This window comes from Ctenocephalides felis, unplaced genomic scaffold (assembly GCF_003426905.1).
Source record: "Ctenocephalides felis isolate EL2017-DRISC unplaced genomic scaffold, ASM342690v1 CF-g0.4_SCAFFOLD_03570, whole genome shotgun sequence".
Lineage (NCBI taxonomy): Eukaryota > Metazoa > Arthropoda > Insecta > Siphonaptera > Pulicidae > Ctenocephalides > Ctenocephalides felis.
The window spans coordinates 18,877,259-18,894,328 of record NW_020539724.1 but is presented as its reverse complement, the minus strand read 5'-3'; the positions used below and the strand labels follow the sequence as shown (position 1 = coordinate 18,894,328).

The 17,070-nt window shown below is 28.5% G+C and overlaps 2 protein-coding genes across 2 annotated transcripts in view; one reads left to right on the top strand and one right to left on the bottom strand.

The window, feature by feature from the left end:
* The window catches only part of LOC113383529 (protein kinase shaggy-like), a 419,230-nt gene that overhangs the window by 156,100 nt on the left and 246,060 nt on the right, over positions 1-17,070 (bottom strand).
* Positions 1,073-17,070, top strand: part of LOC113382763 — a 246,683-nt gene continuing 230,685 nt past the window's right edge. Inside the window, exons 1-3 of the mRNA XM_026620993.1 lie at positions 1,073-1,347; positions 13,197-16,458; positions 16,755-16,889. Of these exons, the coding sequence (XP_026476778.1) occupies positions 13,242-16,458; positions 16,755-16,889 (3,352 nt within the window). The 5' untranslated portion in view covers positions 1,073-1,347; positions 13,197-13,241. The remainder of the gene's footprint in view (positions 1,348-13,196; positions 16,459-16,754; positions 16,890-17,070) is intronic.

Genomic DNA, 17,070 nt, shown 5'->3' with positions numbered 1-17,070 from the left:
ATTTTTTTGGGTTTCGTACTAAGATTTTTAATTACGGTACGGGAAGTTCCAGCAATTTGCCTTAAGGTGCAATGCCATACACCCCACTAGTTTATTATTATTTCAAAAATGTTGAGTTATTTTCGATAATAGTATTCTGGAAACAGATGTTCGCGCCTCCCTTAGATCAGCCTGGTGCCCCCCTGAGGGGGTGCGTCCCACAGGTTGGAAAACGCTGGATTAGCGTTTTCCCAAAAAAATTGTAAAAATCCGATATTATCGTGGCGAATAACGTGTTAAAAGCATTAAATCTTATAAGTAACACTTACCTGTTCATGTAAAGTAATAACTTGAATATTAAATTTGACACATGGGGCCATGGCGCCAACCACAAATAAGTCATAATTAACTTATTTGTTATTAACACACACTTTTCAAATTTACTATATCAAATTTGAAATACAACCATAACTTCTAACGGTATTGAAATTAAAAAAAAATACATCTTGTTTTCGCAGGTAATTTGTCAACAAGTTATACATAGTTTTATAACAAAGACGCCATTTTTGTAATTATCTTTATTGTTTGACAACAACAAATTTAACGCCATAATAATGACCAACCAAATAAGAGCAAATTAAGTTAAGTACATACTTGAAGTAAGCTAAGATTTGCTTGAGTTTTTTTTTTCAAAAATGTATGGATTAGGTTTTTATTAGACTATTTATGACTAATTAGATAAAACAAATCACAATTATCATTAATTTTTTAAAATAAACCTAGAACAAAAATTAGATTTTATATTAAAACACATGGGTGCTTCAGCTGCGTGTTACCTGATGGCGCCACTAAGCTCAGCACTAGGCAGGCATGCCACTAAAAATATATTAATATAAGTAATTTGATCATAATTTGATTCAATTTTATAAGTTATAAAGTTAATTTAATTTAAAAGTGTGTAAATTAAATGTAATTCAATTAACTATTTCCCCGCTAATTTATCTAATTTGTTTCCTAACAGGTGGCAGCATGTAAAATTGACTCAACACGTTCTTGAATGTTCAAGATGGCCGTCATTGTACTACAGGGCGTTCATGTATAAATCATATATTCATTCGAATTTATTATGATTCGCGTGTTTATCGAAATTAATTATAAAGATTTCGTATAAATTTAATTAACGTTCTGTAAAACAGATCATATAAACGTTTATCCACTCATATCAGTGTGTGTGTCATTTTCCTATGTATTTGACGTTTGAGTCAATGTGTGAGTATTGTTAAAGGATTTTGATAATGTGCAAAAACAAAGTCGAAAAAATCAATCGACAGTGCGAGGACATGGGGGTATTGTAAACGCATGGAAAAGGTGAGCTAATTAAGTCATTATTGAATAAAGATTGAATTTAAGGAAATTTTATTAGAAAATGAAGGACGTCGTGTAAAAATGTCGCATTATGATTATGGTGCATTATGAGTAATGGATTTTTGATGCAGTTTAAAGGATTAGCGGCTCAATATGGCAAATACATATATATACAACGATAAAATTTCTTAAATGTTTTTTTTTTGCATATTTTATTTTTCAAAAAAATAATTCTGCATCAAAATTAAAAATCCATTGTTAACAATTCATTGTTTCTAATGCGCTCTAAAATTTATTTACAGAACATAAAATAATATTGGTTGATGCGGTTATTATAAAATATTTTAATTATACAAAATTATTAAAATTAGCAAATTATATACATATTTATTTAACAAATTACGAACCACATGATTGTTCAATTATAATTTCAATCCAGATATTACAATATTTCATAGCTAAACAATTAATCCAGTGACTTCCAACCGTATTTAATCGCATTCCCGTTTTTTGAAAAAATTATGCTGCGCCCCCCTCAATTTTTCTAATAATCTAACTTTATAAATTAATTGATATTACAATTCATTCATCAGGCAATTCATTCATCAGGCTACATATTTGTATAAAATATTATATTAAAATATACATAAAACTAATTAATAATTCTTTTATGTTTTATAACATATCGACGTTCTTGTTTTTTCTTTTAAAAATATTATTTTGATAGTAGTGCCTCTTGGCCTCTTGCAAGAACCTCGCGCCCCACAGGTTTGGAAACCTGAATTAATCAGCATTATAGATTTATTTTTATCGATCCTAACAATTTTTTTTAAATATTCAACTACAGTTTTTTAATGTATAATTTATCCAGGTTTTTAACTTCCCGAAGGAGAAGATAGTTTTCGCAAAAAAATCCCTAATGTTGCTAATTCCTTTGCTAATTTTATGTTTTCTCGACGTTTCAAGTCATTCTGTATCGAATAAGACCAAATTTGGAAATAGTAGGTATTTGTGTGTGTATGTGAGCCGATTTTTGACTTTTTGTCGACGATTTCCTAAAAACCTCTGGCCCGAGTTCAAAAATTTCAATTTCATTCCATAAAACTCGATAATGTCTAACGTTTATAAATGTTGTGCTACGATCAGTCGAGCCGTTTCTTTGTAATTAGTAGCAAAGTGTAAAATTTTTCGTTCACGTTTTATCCTACAATTTTGAACCTATTTTAAAATTTCAAAAACCATTCGAAAAATATTGGTTGGAAATCCAACCGGGCCGAGATGTTTCTTTGTAATTACGTTGAATTTTTTCGACGATCTTGATGAAACTTTTTATAACGTTAGAGATCATAGTCTAAAATAACTTACTAAAATATTATAGGTCTATGACAAGCGGTTGAATTATAAAAAATCGTCAAAAGTTTAGAATTTTGCCCCGCGTGGGGGTCTAATCAGAATCTGTACATGCACTTATGCACGTTCCTAGGTGTTGCGTAGTAGCTATTGATTGCAGTTTACGTTAACATTTAAAGAAAATACATTTTTAGACCCCGAAGCGAATTAAATTAATTTTGGTAAATAAACCAATTTAATTTATACAATTACATATATTATAAGTATACTTGAAAGAATGCAATTGAAAATCGTTGTGGTTATTTTTTCGAAATAAACAGCTTAACATTTTACCTAAATAGCTGAATATCAATTCTTAGTAGTTAGAAATTTTTACCATATCTTTGCGTTTGAAAGATTTCAGAACATTTTGGCATACCTTACAAAAAATGAATGTGTGTCTGTATGTGTAGATACAACTTTTCGTCCACGATTTCGGGCGTATGAATCAATCGATTAGAATTATTTGAAAAACATTCGATTCCTACTGATGGGGAAACGTGCTGATTAGTTTTTGGCAAAAACTGGTCTATCCATTTCAGAGATACGAAGCAAAGAGTGCAGAAAAAGGAAATCAAGTTTTGAAAATATACCTGAAATAAATAATTTTAACCTTGCAATTTTTGTGACTATAACATACAAAGAATGTAAGTTACCGTATTTATAATAAAATATTTGAAAACATTTAATATTCTTTGAATATTCCATTACGCTACGGGAAGTTCCAGCAATTTACCTTAAGGCACAATGCCACTTACTATTTATTTAACTACAATTCATCGAAAATATCTACAACTTATCCCATTTTTTCTATTTTGAGTTCGTTGAACTATATTTTCCCATGGGGGCGCCATAGAAATTCTGCCTTCCCCCTTTGTAGCACCATAATTGAAACTTTAGAACATTTAATGTTTGTCTCATTAATTCACAACCCATTCATTCATTTATTCTCTTTTTAAACTTACTGGCGTCCCTTTATTTTCTATAGCAGTCTTAATCCTTATTTTAAGTCTCCCCATAAATTTTAATATGTTAGGACAACCATACTGGAAAATCCTAATGGATTAATTATGCTGGTTGGACATAGTTGGAAACAGATATAATTATTTACACTAACAATGTTTTTTTCAATTAATTTTAAAATTTGGCTGGGATCGATTTCTTAAGAGTTGCAATAGTTTTAAAAATACTCAAGGTAAGAATATGTCACTATGCAATCGACCAGTCGTATTCTTATTAGAATCTTACTTATTTTATGTTACTTCAACAAAAATTATCCCTATTACCGAATTTATTCATACCCCAAGATTTTTATCCAAATTGATATTGTTTTTATCAAATGAATGTAGACTGTACCCACATCTACAATTCATAAGTTCCAAATTTTTTAATATCCTATCCCATACTTTTTAATATCCTATTTTATGTCCTGCCTTTGTAATTTATTTATGGTCTTAGCAGTAATTTGTAATTTATTTATGGTATTAGCAGTATAAGAAATTCAGAAAAAATAATATAGTATTTGCCTTAAAGGAACATATCACACTTGATTTTACTATTTAACATAATTGCTTCAATAATTTAGTCTATAATTTTCATAATCTCGTACGAATTAGTTGCTTTTTACCAATTACAATTTCTAAAGTATATTTTTCTTACTAATAATTTAATAAACATTATTGTTTATGTTTAATTCTTAGGTGAATTAATTTGTAAAATATAGTTTATATGAGCACTCTTCAATCTAAGATCAACTTGCTAATTATTCCATATCCAATGCCAAACAAATGAATTTTTGACACATTCTAAATCTTTTTTTTTTCAAGTAGAAATATTGTTTTATTGTTAAATAATTTAGTAAAGTAAACCAAAATGCGGCATGCGTAAGTTTAAAAAGATAATGTATATGCAATGTTGGTCTTGTTGCTTTATTTATTAAACTGAATTATATAATTCCATCTGCCAAATATATACTTGTTGACTGTATCGTATATTATTTTAATTTCTGGCACATCTCAGTTGCTTTTCGGCAATAATAATGTAGACATTACATTTTTCTTGTATATTATATTCTAATATTATCTAAGCTCATAATTTCAGCTAAATTCAAATTTCAAGTGAATTGACATTTCTAGCAGATGACAGTTCAAATGTTTTCAATGTCAAACAATAATAAGTGTTGTTTTTGTAATTTTTGTCATTTATTTCTACAATATTACTATAGTTTTATTGTTCATTAAATCTTAAAAAATTTCTTTGACAAACTCTAAAAAGATTCATCAAAATCCGAATAACCGTTTAGGAGAAGTATCAAATCATACACCCGTATAGAAGAATTTTATATATAAGATTATAAATAACTACTAACTATTCAATTTCACTTCGGTCGGGTAATTTTAGGTAGTAGGTCCAGTAGTAAAAATTGAGTATAAAATAAATTCACAGAAAGAGAACAAATATTATTTCTTCTAGAGCTCAGACATCAAAATAAATGTCAATATGCCAATATCCAATATCAGTAACAAATGTAATAATATATTTATTAAGTATTGACCCTATTTCTTATGAGCAAATATCAATATTTGGCTCAAAATCTCTTTTAATATAGAAGAGGAATGAGATTATTTGATCCACTTGAATTCTTTATTACGATTGGCAATACATTTGCAGATGTTGTTTATATTTTGATTATTTTATATGATAATATATCTCACTTTACTTTATTCGAATCTCTTTTTCTGCAATTTTAAAAATATCGCAGAGATTTGCGAAAACTTACGTACGTGGCCTTAATTGCACAAAGAAAGTTGTGTTGTGAGAGCGCAAGTTTTGCGTTCTTTGCGGATAATCCAATTTTAACTAAATATGTAGTAAAGAAAAAATTGGTACAGGTAAATAACAAACATGAATTGTTAAAATGATTTTAAATGATTGGTAAATGATTTTAAATCAAATTACTAGAGTATTACAAATTATAGTATGATTGATTGACAAACTTCATATTTACTTGCCAATGGTACAGAACATGAATTTAGTAAGGAGCAAGTATTATGCCGTCACACAATTTCACAGCATCCAATTTATTTGATAATGTTTTTTATTAGGGGTAGTCCCCGAGTGCCGGACACCTAAGGTTATTTATAAATAAATCAAAAAATATTTGACGAAATGTTTATTAAATTATGACTTATGTTTGATAACAAAGTTAGAAATCAAACTAAATTAACAAAAATGCAACCTTTGCTAAAAATTAAATTTAATAAACTAATAAAATAGTATTCTATTTAATTTTATATGCATATCATATTTGCATAAAATCTGATAATAGTTAAAAAAAAGCAATTCAAATCTAAATTCGCTTTGTTAAAAACTTGTTGTTTTTAGTTTGAAAATTTATATTTTACTATTCTACTGAGAATTTCGAAACAAAAAATACTTACAAACAATAATTATCTATATTATAATACTTACTTTTTTATTATATTAATAATTATCAGTTATATTATCCTTTTTTTTTCACTTTAATAAATTAAATATATTCTGAGGCTGCTGAGAGTTGCTGAAGATCGGAGAAAAAATAAACTTTTCGAAACAATAGTAGTTTAGAAAAAATGTTTTTTTTAATAAAAATTTATAACTGGCAAAAAAGCGATATAGATAAAAATAATTCATCTATATATTACTAATTTATATATGGATGTGTGTAGGTATGAACAAACAAAAGCGCCTGTAAAACCTACAAGTGCAAGACCTACTTTAAATCTCCACTTTCTTTTTGCCAGTAACTATAATTTTACATACTTATGTTCATATAACACTATCTCTACGTTTATTTATATCAAGTTTAATTAAACTTTTCGTGTACATTAGTATCCACTATTTCGGACTTAATTGGAATCCATAATTTGCTCTGTTTCGAAAAATGCACGAACCACTATAGAAATTGGGTTAAAAAAATTTAAAGTCTTCATAATTTAAGTTGGGTAGGGGAGATTGGATACGGTTTTGCCATTTTTTTATGATTAAAAAAAAACTTATCCTTATAAATAGAACTGTAGTTGCAATACAGATTTTTATTTGAGAAATAAAGCTTTGTCGATTTTTTTATTTTGGTGGTGTACCTCATATACATATTTTGTTCCTAACATTTTATTAAATTCAACAGCCAAAAAGCATTTAAATGACGTTAAATGAATAAATTTTAAACAACCTTTTTATTGAATAAAAATATTCGAAAGGTAATTAATTATGACTACAAATAGAACGAAAAAGGAACTTTCTCGAACTTCTCTAATGGGCTATATATTAACTCGATATTTACATGATGATGCTGAAAAAAATTGAAGTTAAAGTAAAAATAGTTTTAATTTGCCAAAACAAAATATCTTAAATCTTTAAAATTTATAAAAATTAAAAAAAAAATCATATGAAAAATAAATTAATTTGTTTTAATCCCTTAATACTGAAAATACGATTTATAGAAAATAGTATTTTGTATTATATTATAATTTCATAAATCTATATTGTTTCAATATATCAAGAAGTTAGAATAAAATTTTGTAGAATGTAGAATACTAGCACTTATAATTGTATGTTGAATTGATTCGCTAGAACCCATTCTAGTAATACATTTCGTAGTCATCTATATTATATTTTAACAAAAACAAAAGATATGCTAATCTTTTAATACTTCATTATAATATAATAACGTAATCCTATTTTTTTAATTATGCAATTCCCTTAATCCATCAGGAAATACCTCAGTCAATCAATCTAGGTTTTACTAGATATTCTCTTATTAGTTATTACTAAATGCATATAATTTTAATGTTATAATGCTTTCGACTTGCCATATTTTTCACGTTGCCAAAATAAAATTTAGCAATCTCTTAGTACTTTCTAAAGGAGAAAGTTTACTCTTTTATAAACTTTGCCTCATGCAAACTATATTTGTGACTACTTATTTAGATATAAGTAGCATCTTGCATAATATATCTGAATAATTATTCTTCTTATTGTTCTGATTGCTGTTTCTAAACGCAGGGTTGCTACATAATCTATTATATAAAAATAAGTCAGGTTTTCCTTCCTGACGATATAACTTCAGAACGCACGAACCGATTTCGACGATTTTGCATTCGTTGGAAAGGTCTCGGGCTCCGCAAGGTTTATAGCAAAGAAAATTGAAGAAAAAATCCAGAAAAGCGGAAAAATCGTTTTTCACATGCAGCGTCATCTCTGATACTTAGCATGTACTACAAATTAATATTTTTGTTCGACTGCTACTTTTTTTGTTTGATAGCTACTCATTGTTGTCTGCTCAGTTAATTTCATGTGACAAACCGGCATTGTGTTCACTGTGAAATTGTGCAAAAATGTAAAAAATAAGTTATTCGTTTCTTAATATTTCAATTGGAAACAATCAAATCAATCACGTGTATTGTGCAATTTTTTTTCAATTTCAACAGCAGACAATTTTTTTCTTCATCTTTTAATCACTAAACGAAATGTTACATAAAATGAAACCATCTGGTGGTGAAACGGAGTTCGCCCGGTTTGCTAGTATCTATATAAAATGATTTTATCAAAAACATCTATTTTGGTAAAATTATTTTACACATTTTAGCAATTATTAATAAGCATTTTATACCTCTCTAACGTAACTCATATAGAAAAGTAACTAATATAGAAATGAATATTTCCTTTACCTGATGTTGCTTGATATTAACTAGGGTTTGTCGGTTTTCAAAAACCGGTTTTTTGGCCAAAATTATGAAATTCGAAAACCGGTTTTTCAGTAGAAAAAATCGGTTTTCACTGTATAAATGAAAAATGACAAATATAGCCAAATATACTAGATGTAAGCAAGCGTTTTGATTCTTGGAATCATATTGCTTCAATAGCATTTGCAATCTTAACACTCTGCTATGGTTCCCAGATAGTTTTTCTGTAATCTTTTGTCTAATGTATATATTAATTTAGATTTTCATATCAGTGTATATATTAATTTAAATCAGCGTGACTTCTTTTTGAAGAAGTAACTTTCTCTAATCAAACTTCAAAAAAAAGAGTTTTTAGCCCTAGAAGCCACAAATAAAAGAACAAAAACAATATTATATGAGGCTACAAAAACATTTTCTATTTCAGGCAATTTTGTGAATAAACAAAGGACACATTTAAGTAACAAATCGATAGACGTTCTTAGTTTTTTGAAATAATATTTTGTTGAACAAAAAACTAACTAGAATTTTTAAAATTAATTAATTAAAATTGCCCGGAATAGAAAAAACTCGGAGTTTAGCTTAATTGTCTTTAAAACTAAAATTGATATTAACAAGCACATATTAACATGTATCTAATTTTTTTTTTTAATTTGATAATGTATTATTTTTATTTATTCAAAAACATTCCTATCACTATTATAAAAATACTTTTATTCTTATAGGTCAATGATGCAAAAATAACGAATAATTATTTTCTAAGTTATTTAATCCAGATAAACTTTTATTTTTTGTCCTACTAATTAAAATTAAAATAATTTTGTTTACTATCCGTAAAATTGAACAATAAATAAATTCAGTTAAATAGTGATTTAAATCGCACTAAATTGACGGATACATACATTATTATTACAGATATTCGAGCAAAAATTTATTTTCTATATAAAATTCGAAAACCGGTTAAAACCGGTTTTTTGGTAAAATTAAAATTCGAAAACCGGTTTTCAGAAATGTCGGTTTTTGTATAAACCCTAATATTAACTGAACCATGTGCATTGGAATGAATACTGAGTTTAAGTTATATATTGAGTTTTTATAATTTGTCAACTTTTATAAACAAATTTTTGTAATGAAACTCAAACTCGTCCCGGGCCAATGAAATTTTAATATTCTTTGTCCTAACTTTATATAATCATGTCCTAAGTACTTCTTATAAAATCTTACAATGAGGATTAGTGACTTATAATTTCGTAAAACAATGCTTTATAATGTTTTGTAACATCGGGTATTCATGAAAATCATTTTTCTCCTACGCGATTTTGGGTGTCTTTTGTTTTGAAAGTATTCTTGCAGATGGATGATTCAGATATATCTTATTTTAATAAGATGAAAAGGTAATGAAAGATATGATTTAAGGAGATTATTGATTGTAATAAAGATGAATTTGAATTTATTAGTATTCATTCAATATTTGTTTGTAGACAACTTGTAAGAGATAAATTTTCAAGCAAGGGTCTGTACACCTGGATTTCTAATTATACAAAATAAATATTTTTTAAGTTAAAGACAATAAATCTTCTGGAATAAAACTGCACTTAATATTACGCCATTGTTTTGGATTTAGGAGTTTTTGTAATTTTATTAGATTTTTTTATACAAATACTTCACAATTTGTGTTGAATTTATTACTGCAATGTCTATAATGCTGATGAATTTTATATTGACCCAGCAAAGCTCTGAAGAGCTATTTTCACTTGGAACCATATTGTTTTCTATACTTCCAAGTGAAAACCGATATCACTTCTGCTTGACATCAGGCTATCCGAGGCTGATATCGAACTTGTACTTTTAGATTCAAATCCCATACCTCTAATCACTAATCCACGAGGAAGCTATAATACCTAAAATACAAAAAAAAGAGTGCGCGTAAGGTTCACACGCGATTGAAGTAAAACTTATTTGCTACTGTACAAGAAGGCATTTAAGTAAAAATAAATACATCATATAACAATTTTTAATAATATTTATCAGTAATATGGTAACACTCGCGATACACACATTTATTAGTGTCAACCATTATACACATTTATATAATGATAAATTATAAATTTTATATTTATAATAGCATTAAAAATATGTATAATATTTGAAAATAATAATGTAATTAAAGTCATACTTCAAATATGACATGTTCGGTTTGTCATTGTAATTAGCATTTAGAAATGAACGTTCATTAGAGAAATGAAGTAATTGCTGATTAATAAATTCTATAATATTTATTCACACAGTGGATTATGTTAAACAACGCCTAAACAAATATTGTTTTTGCAACTTCAATCATCATGTGATTGTGTTTGAAGAACTGCATGTAATTAAAATTAACATACATTCATTGACTGCTTGTATTTTTTTTACTTTTTCGCTGATGATGAATGATGAATGAAGCATATATTAATAATAAGTGCACATGCATGAATAGACTATATCAAGTTTTATAATTATTATTAGAATTATTGTATTTAAGGTGTTCAAACAATTTATATCTTTTGCAATTCTAAAAATCTGTAACAAAATGCTAAGTATTTTATCAAAGTGACTAATACGGAATGAAATTAATAACACACTACTTAACATTATGCAATGACAAGTTTCAAGGCTATTTTGCATTAAAACGACATTGCTTTTATAAGCAATATATGAACATATATACGTATTCTTATATATATATATATATATATATATATATATATATATATATATATATATAATATATATAATATAATACATTTGTATATTTAAAACTGCCATTGTTTCTTCAATGCGTCTCATTTCGCATTCGCACGAACGCAAATCTAGATATATAATAGATCATGTATATGTGTTTGTGCGCAGTTTTGCCGATTCTCGGATTTCAAGTGAAGTTTTTTTATATAAACTAAGTTTCTTATTGTTAGTTCAGTTGTAATTCATTCGACAATCGAATATTTCTATACAGCAGCATATTTTGAAATGAAATAATCTAATAAAATATAGTTGGACCAACATTTTTTCATTCAGCAAATCGAGTATTAAATGCTGCTTATGAATGAAGGTTTTTCTTTGCTTTTTATTATTTTTTTCTAACTCTACAGGACCAGTATAATGTTTTCAATTCTCTTTATCAGTTGCTATTTTGTTTTAATAAATATATCTAAGTAAGTAAGAATCAATCAAATATAAGCCTTTCTATGATAGAACAGGCACAATTGTCGCCATACGAATTCCTTAACTTGCACTTTAAGAGATATATATGAAATACATATTGACAAAAAGTTTTAGTTTTGTTTTTGCTTTACATTTTATAATGTTTTCTAATAGAGCAGGACTAGACCAATATTCTCAGTTCTGTCGGATAAATTAGTACCCCCAGTGCAATTTTATCAAGAAGAATGTCTACTTAATTAAAAGTTAACCAAAGAATATTGAAAAATAAAATTTTGTTTTCCTTTGTTTTTTATGTTGTCATGTAACAGAACAGGACCAGAACAATATTTTCAATTCTGTCGAATAAATCAGTAGCCCTGCTACAATTTTGTCAATAATAATGGAAAGATATTGAAAAAAACATTTGTAAATGGACTTTTTTGTGGATTATTGGTTAAAGCAATGGAATTTATATCAGTGGTCTCATGTCAAGCAGTAGAGAAATTAGTTTTTATTTGGAAACGTAGATAGCAATATGTTTCCCCTCTCCGAACGTTGTTGCATTTATAGACAAATTTATCAGTATTACAGAAATGGTAATAACAAATTCATCTTAAAAATGGGATAAATGTTGAATTTTCATCTATAAAACGTTGTGTAAGTCAAATCATCATAACAACTTATAGATCCTTCAGTTTTGATCGCTGTTCAATAATTATTATTCTACAAAAGTTAAGTCAGGCAAAATAGTCACCAAGGCTACCTCAACCAAGTTTTTTTTTACGCGGGCCTTAGTTTTATTTTGCCCCATAACCAAGTAGCCATATTCAAATACACAAAATTTAATCAAATAAAAAATTACATAACTGAATGTTACTATTTACATACAGGTATTTGCAGTCTTTGGGTATATAACACACTACTTCATAAATTTATGTTATTTGATATTATATATGTAAGTTATACTTACCAATCAAATCTTGTAAATTGCCATAGAACCGTGCTAATATTTGTAAATATTTACAGATAATTATCACAAACCTGAACTACTGACTACTGACTGAGTACATATTGAAATATTAGCATGAATATATATTTTCCAAAATATTTTAATATTTTATTTAAGAAATACATTAATTAATTATGCACATAATCATAATTTAAATTAATCGGTTTACAAAATATTCTAATTATGCTTAACTATATATAAAATAAAGTTTCTCTTTAAAAAAATTGCTGAACGACTTCACAGGTACAAATATACTTTTGTCTTTGTAATTATTGTAATGAGTACATCTTTTCATTTGGGCGTTATTGGCATGCTCTAAGTTAGTTATAGGTTTTATGTTTAAAACTCTAGCGAAAAGTATTTGTGACATTTTTACACTCCTTATATTATGTCTAATCGTTACAAATTTTCTTTTCCTTCCGTTTTTTAGTGACATCTGAACAAAATACTAATCAATTATGCAAAATGAACTTGATCTAACCCATTTAAGTCATTTGAATTATTTTGTAATATCAGTAATAAAAATATTTATGATTTATCTCTTTTTACAGATGGTGAATTCAACCTAGAAGAAGTTGTTTTAGCGCAGCTTCGTCATGAGCCCCGCCAGGGGGCCCAAGGGGGCTCCGCGCCCCGTTGTCAAGAAGACCCCACTAAAATCTACTAAGAACACTGCTTCAAAACCTGCAAGTTTTAAAGCAAACGCTGGAAAAACTCTCCGAGATAAATTGAAAATCGTTAAGGATCTTACTGAAAAGCTTTGGAAAAATAAACAAAAATTGGCGAATGAAGCATCTAATTTTGGAAAAACACAAATCACTTTGGTCACGGAAGAAAATGAAGAAACTGGTAATAAGGTTGATGTCAATAAGAAAGTTGATAAGAAGATAGCTGCTAAGAAAAATGTTAAAGAAGAATCTACAGTGACGCCTCAAGAAAAAAATTTGGAAACAGAAAAGGGAAACGTTAAGCTACAAAGTGGTGCATCAACTCCTTTGATTATTGAAATTTCGGACGATTCATTAAAAAGTGATAAGAACACACAAGGTAAAAAAGATTCGCCAGTTGACCTTCCAAAAATTAATGTTTCTGACAAAGAGAGTGTAAAAACAACAAGTCAGAAGAAAAATAATGATAAAAAAGTTAGCAAGCCAGTTTCAAAAGTTATTTCTAAAAATTTAGGCTCTAAGAAAAATTCACCTGATTCTTCCAATCAATGTGATCCGAAAAAAAGTGCATGTGATGATGATAAAATTCAGGATTCTACACCAACTAATAATAAAAAAACCAAACCTAAGAAGAATGAAACTCAAAACACTGAAACTAAATCAGTAATTCCAAAAAAGACTCCTAAATCCAGTAACGAGCAGAAAAAAGAAAAGGCAGTAGCAAAAGGATTAGGTTCTAACAATAGTGCCAAAAAGACAGTTAAGAAAGCGGCGACCAAGAAAAGTACAAAAAATATTAATGAAGATGAAGTGCAGAATGATTTAGATAACAAGGCAGACAAAAAAATTAAGAAAAAGACAGTTGCAAAATCTAAGGTACCTCAAATAGTTACAGCGGATAATAATGTTCAAGTTGCTCAATGCAGTAGTGATAAAATATCTAATTTGAATCAAGTTGATAAAACTTTAGATACTGATGCAAAGAAGGATGTTACTACATCAAATGATAATAATTCTCATGCCAAAAATGATGCGACGAAAGAATCACCAACACTTGATCAAAATAGCAAATCTGACACAACAAGCCCGGTGGTCAAAAAAACCGTTAAGAGGTCATATGTTAAAAAGATAGCAACTAATTTGAAATCTGATAACTCTGACAAAACTATCGATACTGAAAAACAACCTAAGCAAAGGAAGCCTAAAACTACAGCAACTGTTAAAACTAAAGGCACTAAAACTTTGTCTACAACAAAAAAGGTAGATACAGAATCTAAAAGTGCATTGGAATCTCTATCCAATGAAGATGGAAAGGATAAAGAAAAACTTAAGCCGGAATTAGACAATAATGCAATTTGCACTCAAATTGAGAAAAAAGACATTACTAAGAAAAAAGCTAATGCCAAGACTAATAAAAATTCTACTTCAGTTCAACAAACTGAAAATAACAAGGATATTTCACATATTGAAACGAATGAAAATAAAGCTTCTTCAATTGATTCTACAAATAAAAACTCTGTTGAAAAGGCTTTAACAGGTGCAGATAAGCCTTCTAAGAAAAAAAGTAATGCGAAAGAAACTGCTTTGAAACCAAAAGGTGCTACAAAACCTAAATTAGTCAAAACTAAAAATCCCAAAACTTTAAAACTTGATTCAGAAAAAATAAACGCCTTTGCAAAAGCATTAAAGATGACTATTAATCAGAAAATGCGCAAACAAGATGATTGCAAAACCGACGAAGTGCCAACTGATAAGCAAACTGATCAGCAGAATGATTTGCCCGAAAAATCTGCGAAGAAAAAGAAGACTGTGAAGCCTAAGGATTTAAAAGATGTAAGTGATGATAATAAAAAACTTGAAGACGAAGTTAAACTTAACGAAAACATTGAAATGCAGAAAAAACAAGAAAAATCTGATGTTGATAAATCAAATGAAAATGAAAAAACTGGTGGTAAAATTGTCAAAAAGAAGTTGGCAAAACCTTTGGATAATGAGAAAACTTCAAATAATTCTTCAGAAAATAACTCTAAAAAATCAGTTAAAAAACCAAAAGTCAATCTAAGCAATCAACATCCAATTAAAAGGCTCAAACATGTAGCCAAAAAAGTCAAACCATCGCCGAATCCACTGAAAAAGCGTTCTGAAGGAGTACAATTGAAAAAACACGCAAATGCTTTGAAACGTGTTGTTAAAACAAAAATCGGCCTGAGTGATTCTTGCAATTTAACGACTATCAAATTAAAACTGAAATCAAAGAAAAATGCCAATGCCAATGAAAAGAGCAGAAAAGCACAAAAAATTGAGCAGAACATAAAAAAAGAAAAAAGTGATTCTGATGATGCATCTTCAAATGCCACCTGTGACGTTGATATCAAAGAAGTGAAAAAAGAAAATAGTGATCATGAAGAAGAAAAGAAAGATACAAATAATCAGAAAGTTTGTAAAGTAGAAAAACGACGGATAAAACCAGAACCTTCCAAACGATTGAAGAAGTTATGGAATGCACCAAAAGGTAGAAGGGTTGCATCTTTGAATGCGCTAGCCAAAGTACATTGTCTGTATGAAAACGAGTGCAGATCAGCTTTTGAACTAGGTCTCTTAAAGACCACAAAAAAATCTGAAAAACCTGAACCAGAACCTGTGCCAGACGATGTAGACAAGGTAGCTGAAAAAATACCAAGAACTTTAAGGAGTTGCGCCATGCCAAGCGTTGGCAAACATTGGGATATGCATGAGTTATCTTCAACATCAGCATCTTCTTGCAGAAGTGCATCCAGTATAAGTAGTAATTCATCCATAGCCAGTGATTCAGATTGCGAGAGTGTCAAGAAGCCTATTAAAATGATCTCCAAAAATGCAGCTTCTAATAAAGATAATAAAGACAAGGTCGTGGTGAAGGTGAAACGCAAAAGAAACCGTTTGGATGTCACAATGGATCTTAAGGATATGGTAGTGAGGAAGAGGATGGCTTCTTTGAATGCGACTGCGATTTTGGCTGCGAGTTATGAGAACGAAAGGAAATTTTCGAGGAGAGGAAATTTGGGTGGTGATTTGGGGGCTAGCAGTTCAACAAGTAGCAGCAGCTCGAGTATCAGCAGTTCTAGTGATGGATCCTTGGATGACCCCATATACAAAGTAGCTGGAGGTGAGAATACTCTTTGTTCAGATTATCATTAGCCAATTTATATCTATTTTTTTATTATTCTGCAATCTGTTTATTATAAATCATGAATCAGTGACTGCAATATTGATTAGATCTAGTGAAAGAAAGAAATAGGAAATAGGAAAGAAATAAGAAAGAAATTAGTAGATACATTATTTTTATGTAAACACAGCCTTTTGACCGTAAAATCATTCAAGTATCAATCTTTACAATATTTTGTTGATTATCGATAATAATTGAGTATTTTATTTAATATGCTATATTTTGATTATTTTCAGGTACCATAAAATCTGACAAAAATGCAGTTAAAATAGAACCAGCACAAAACTTGGAGGTTTTGGACTCGATCAAGAAAGAAGAGGAGCATGAAGTTTCTCTCATCGTCAATCAGGATACTGATGTCACAATCACAGGTAAGAGAATAGTTTTATTATATAATGATTATGCATGTTTGGCATCAATTTATTAATAATTCCGAAAATACACGATCAAATTTATTATTTTTAGGAAATTACACTTACTTGTCTTTTCTCAATTCTTGTTAAATAATTTTTATATATTTGGAAAAGTTTTCACCAGAAAGTTCGACTTATC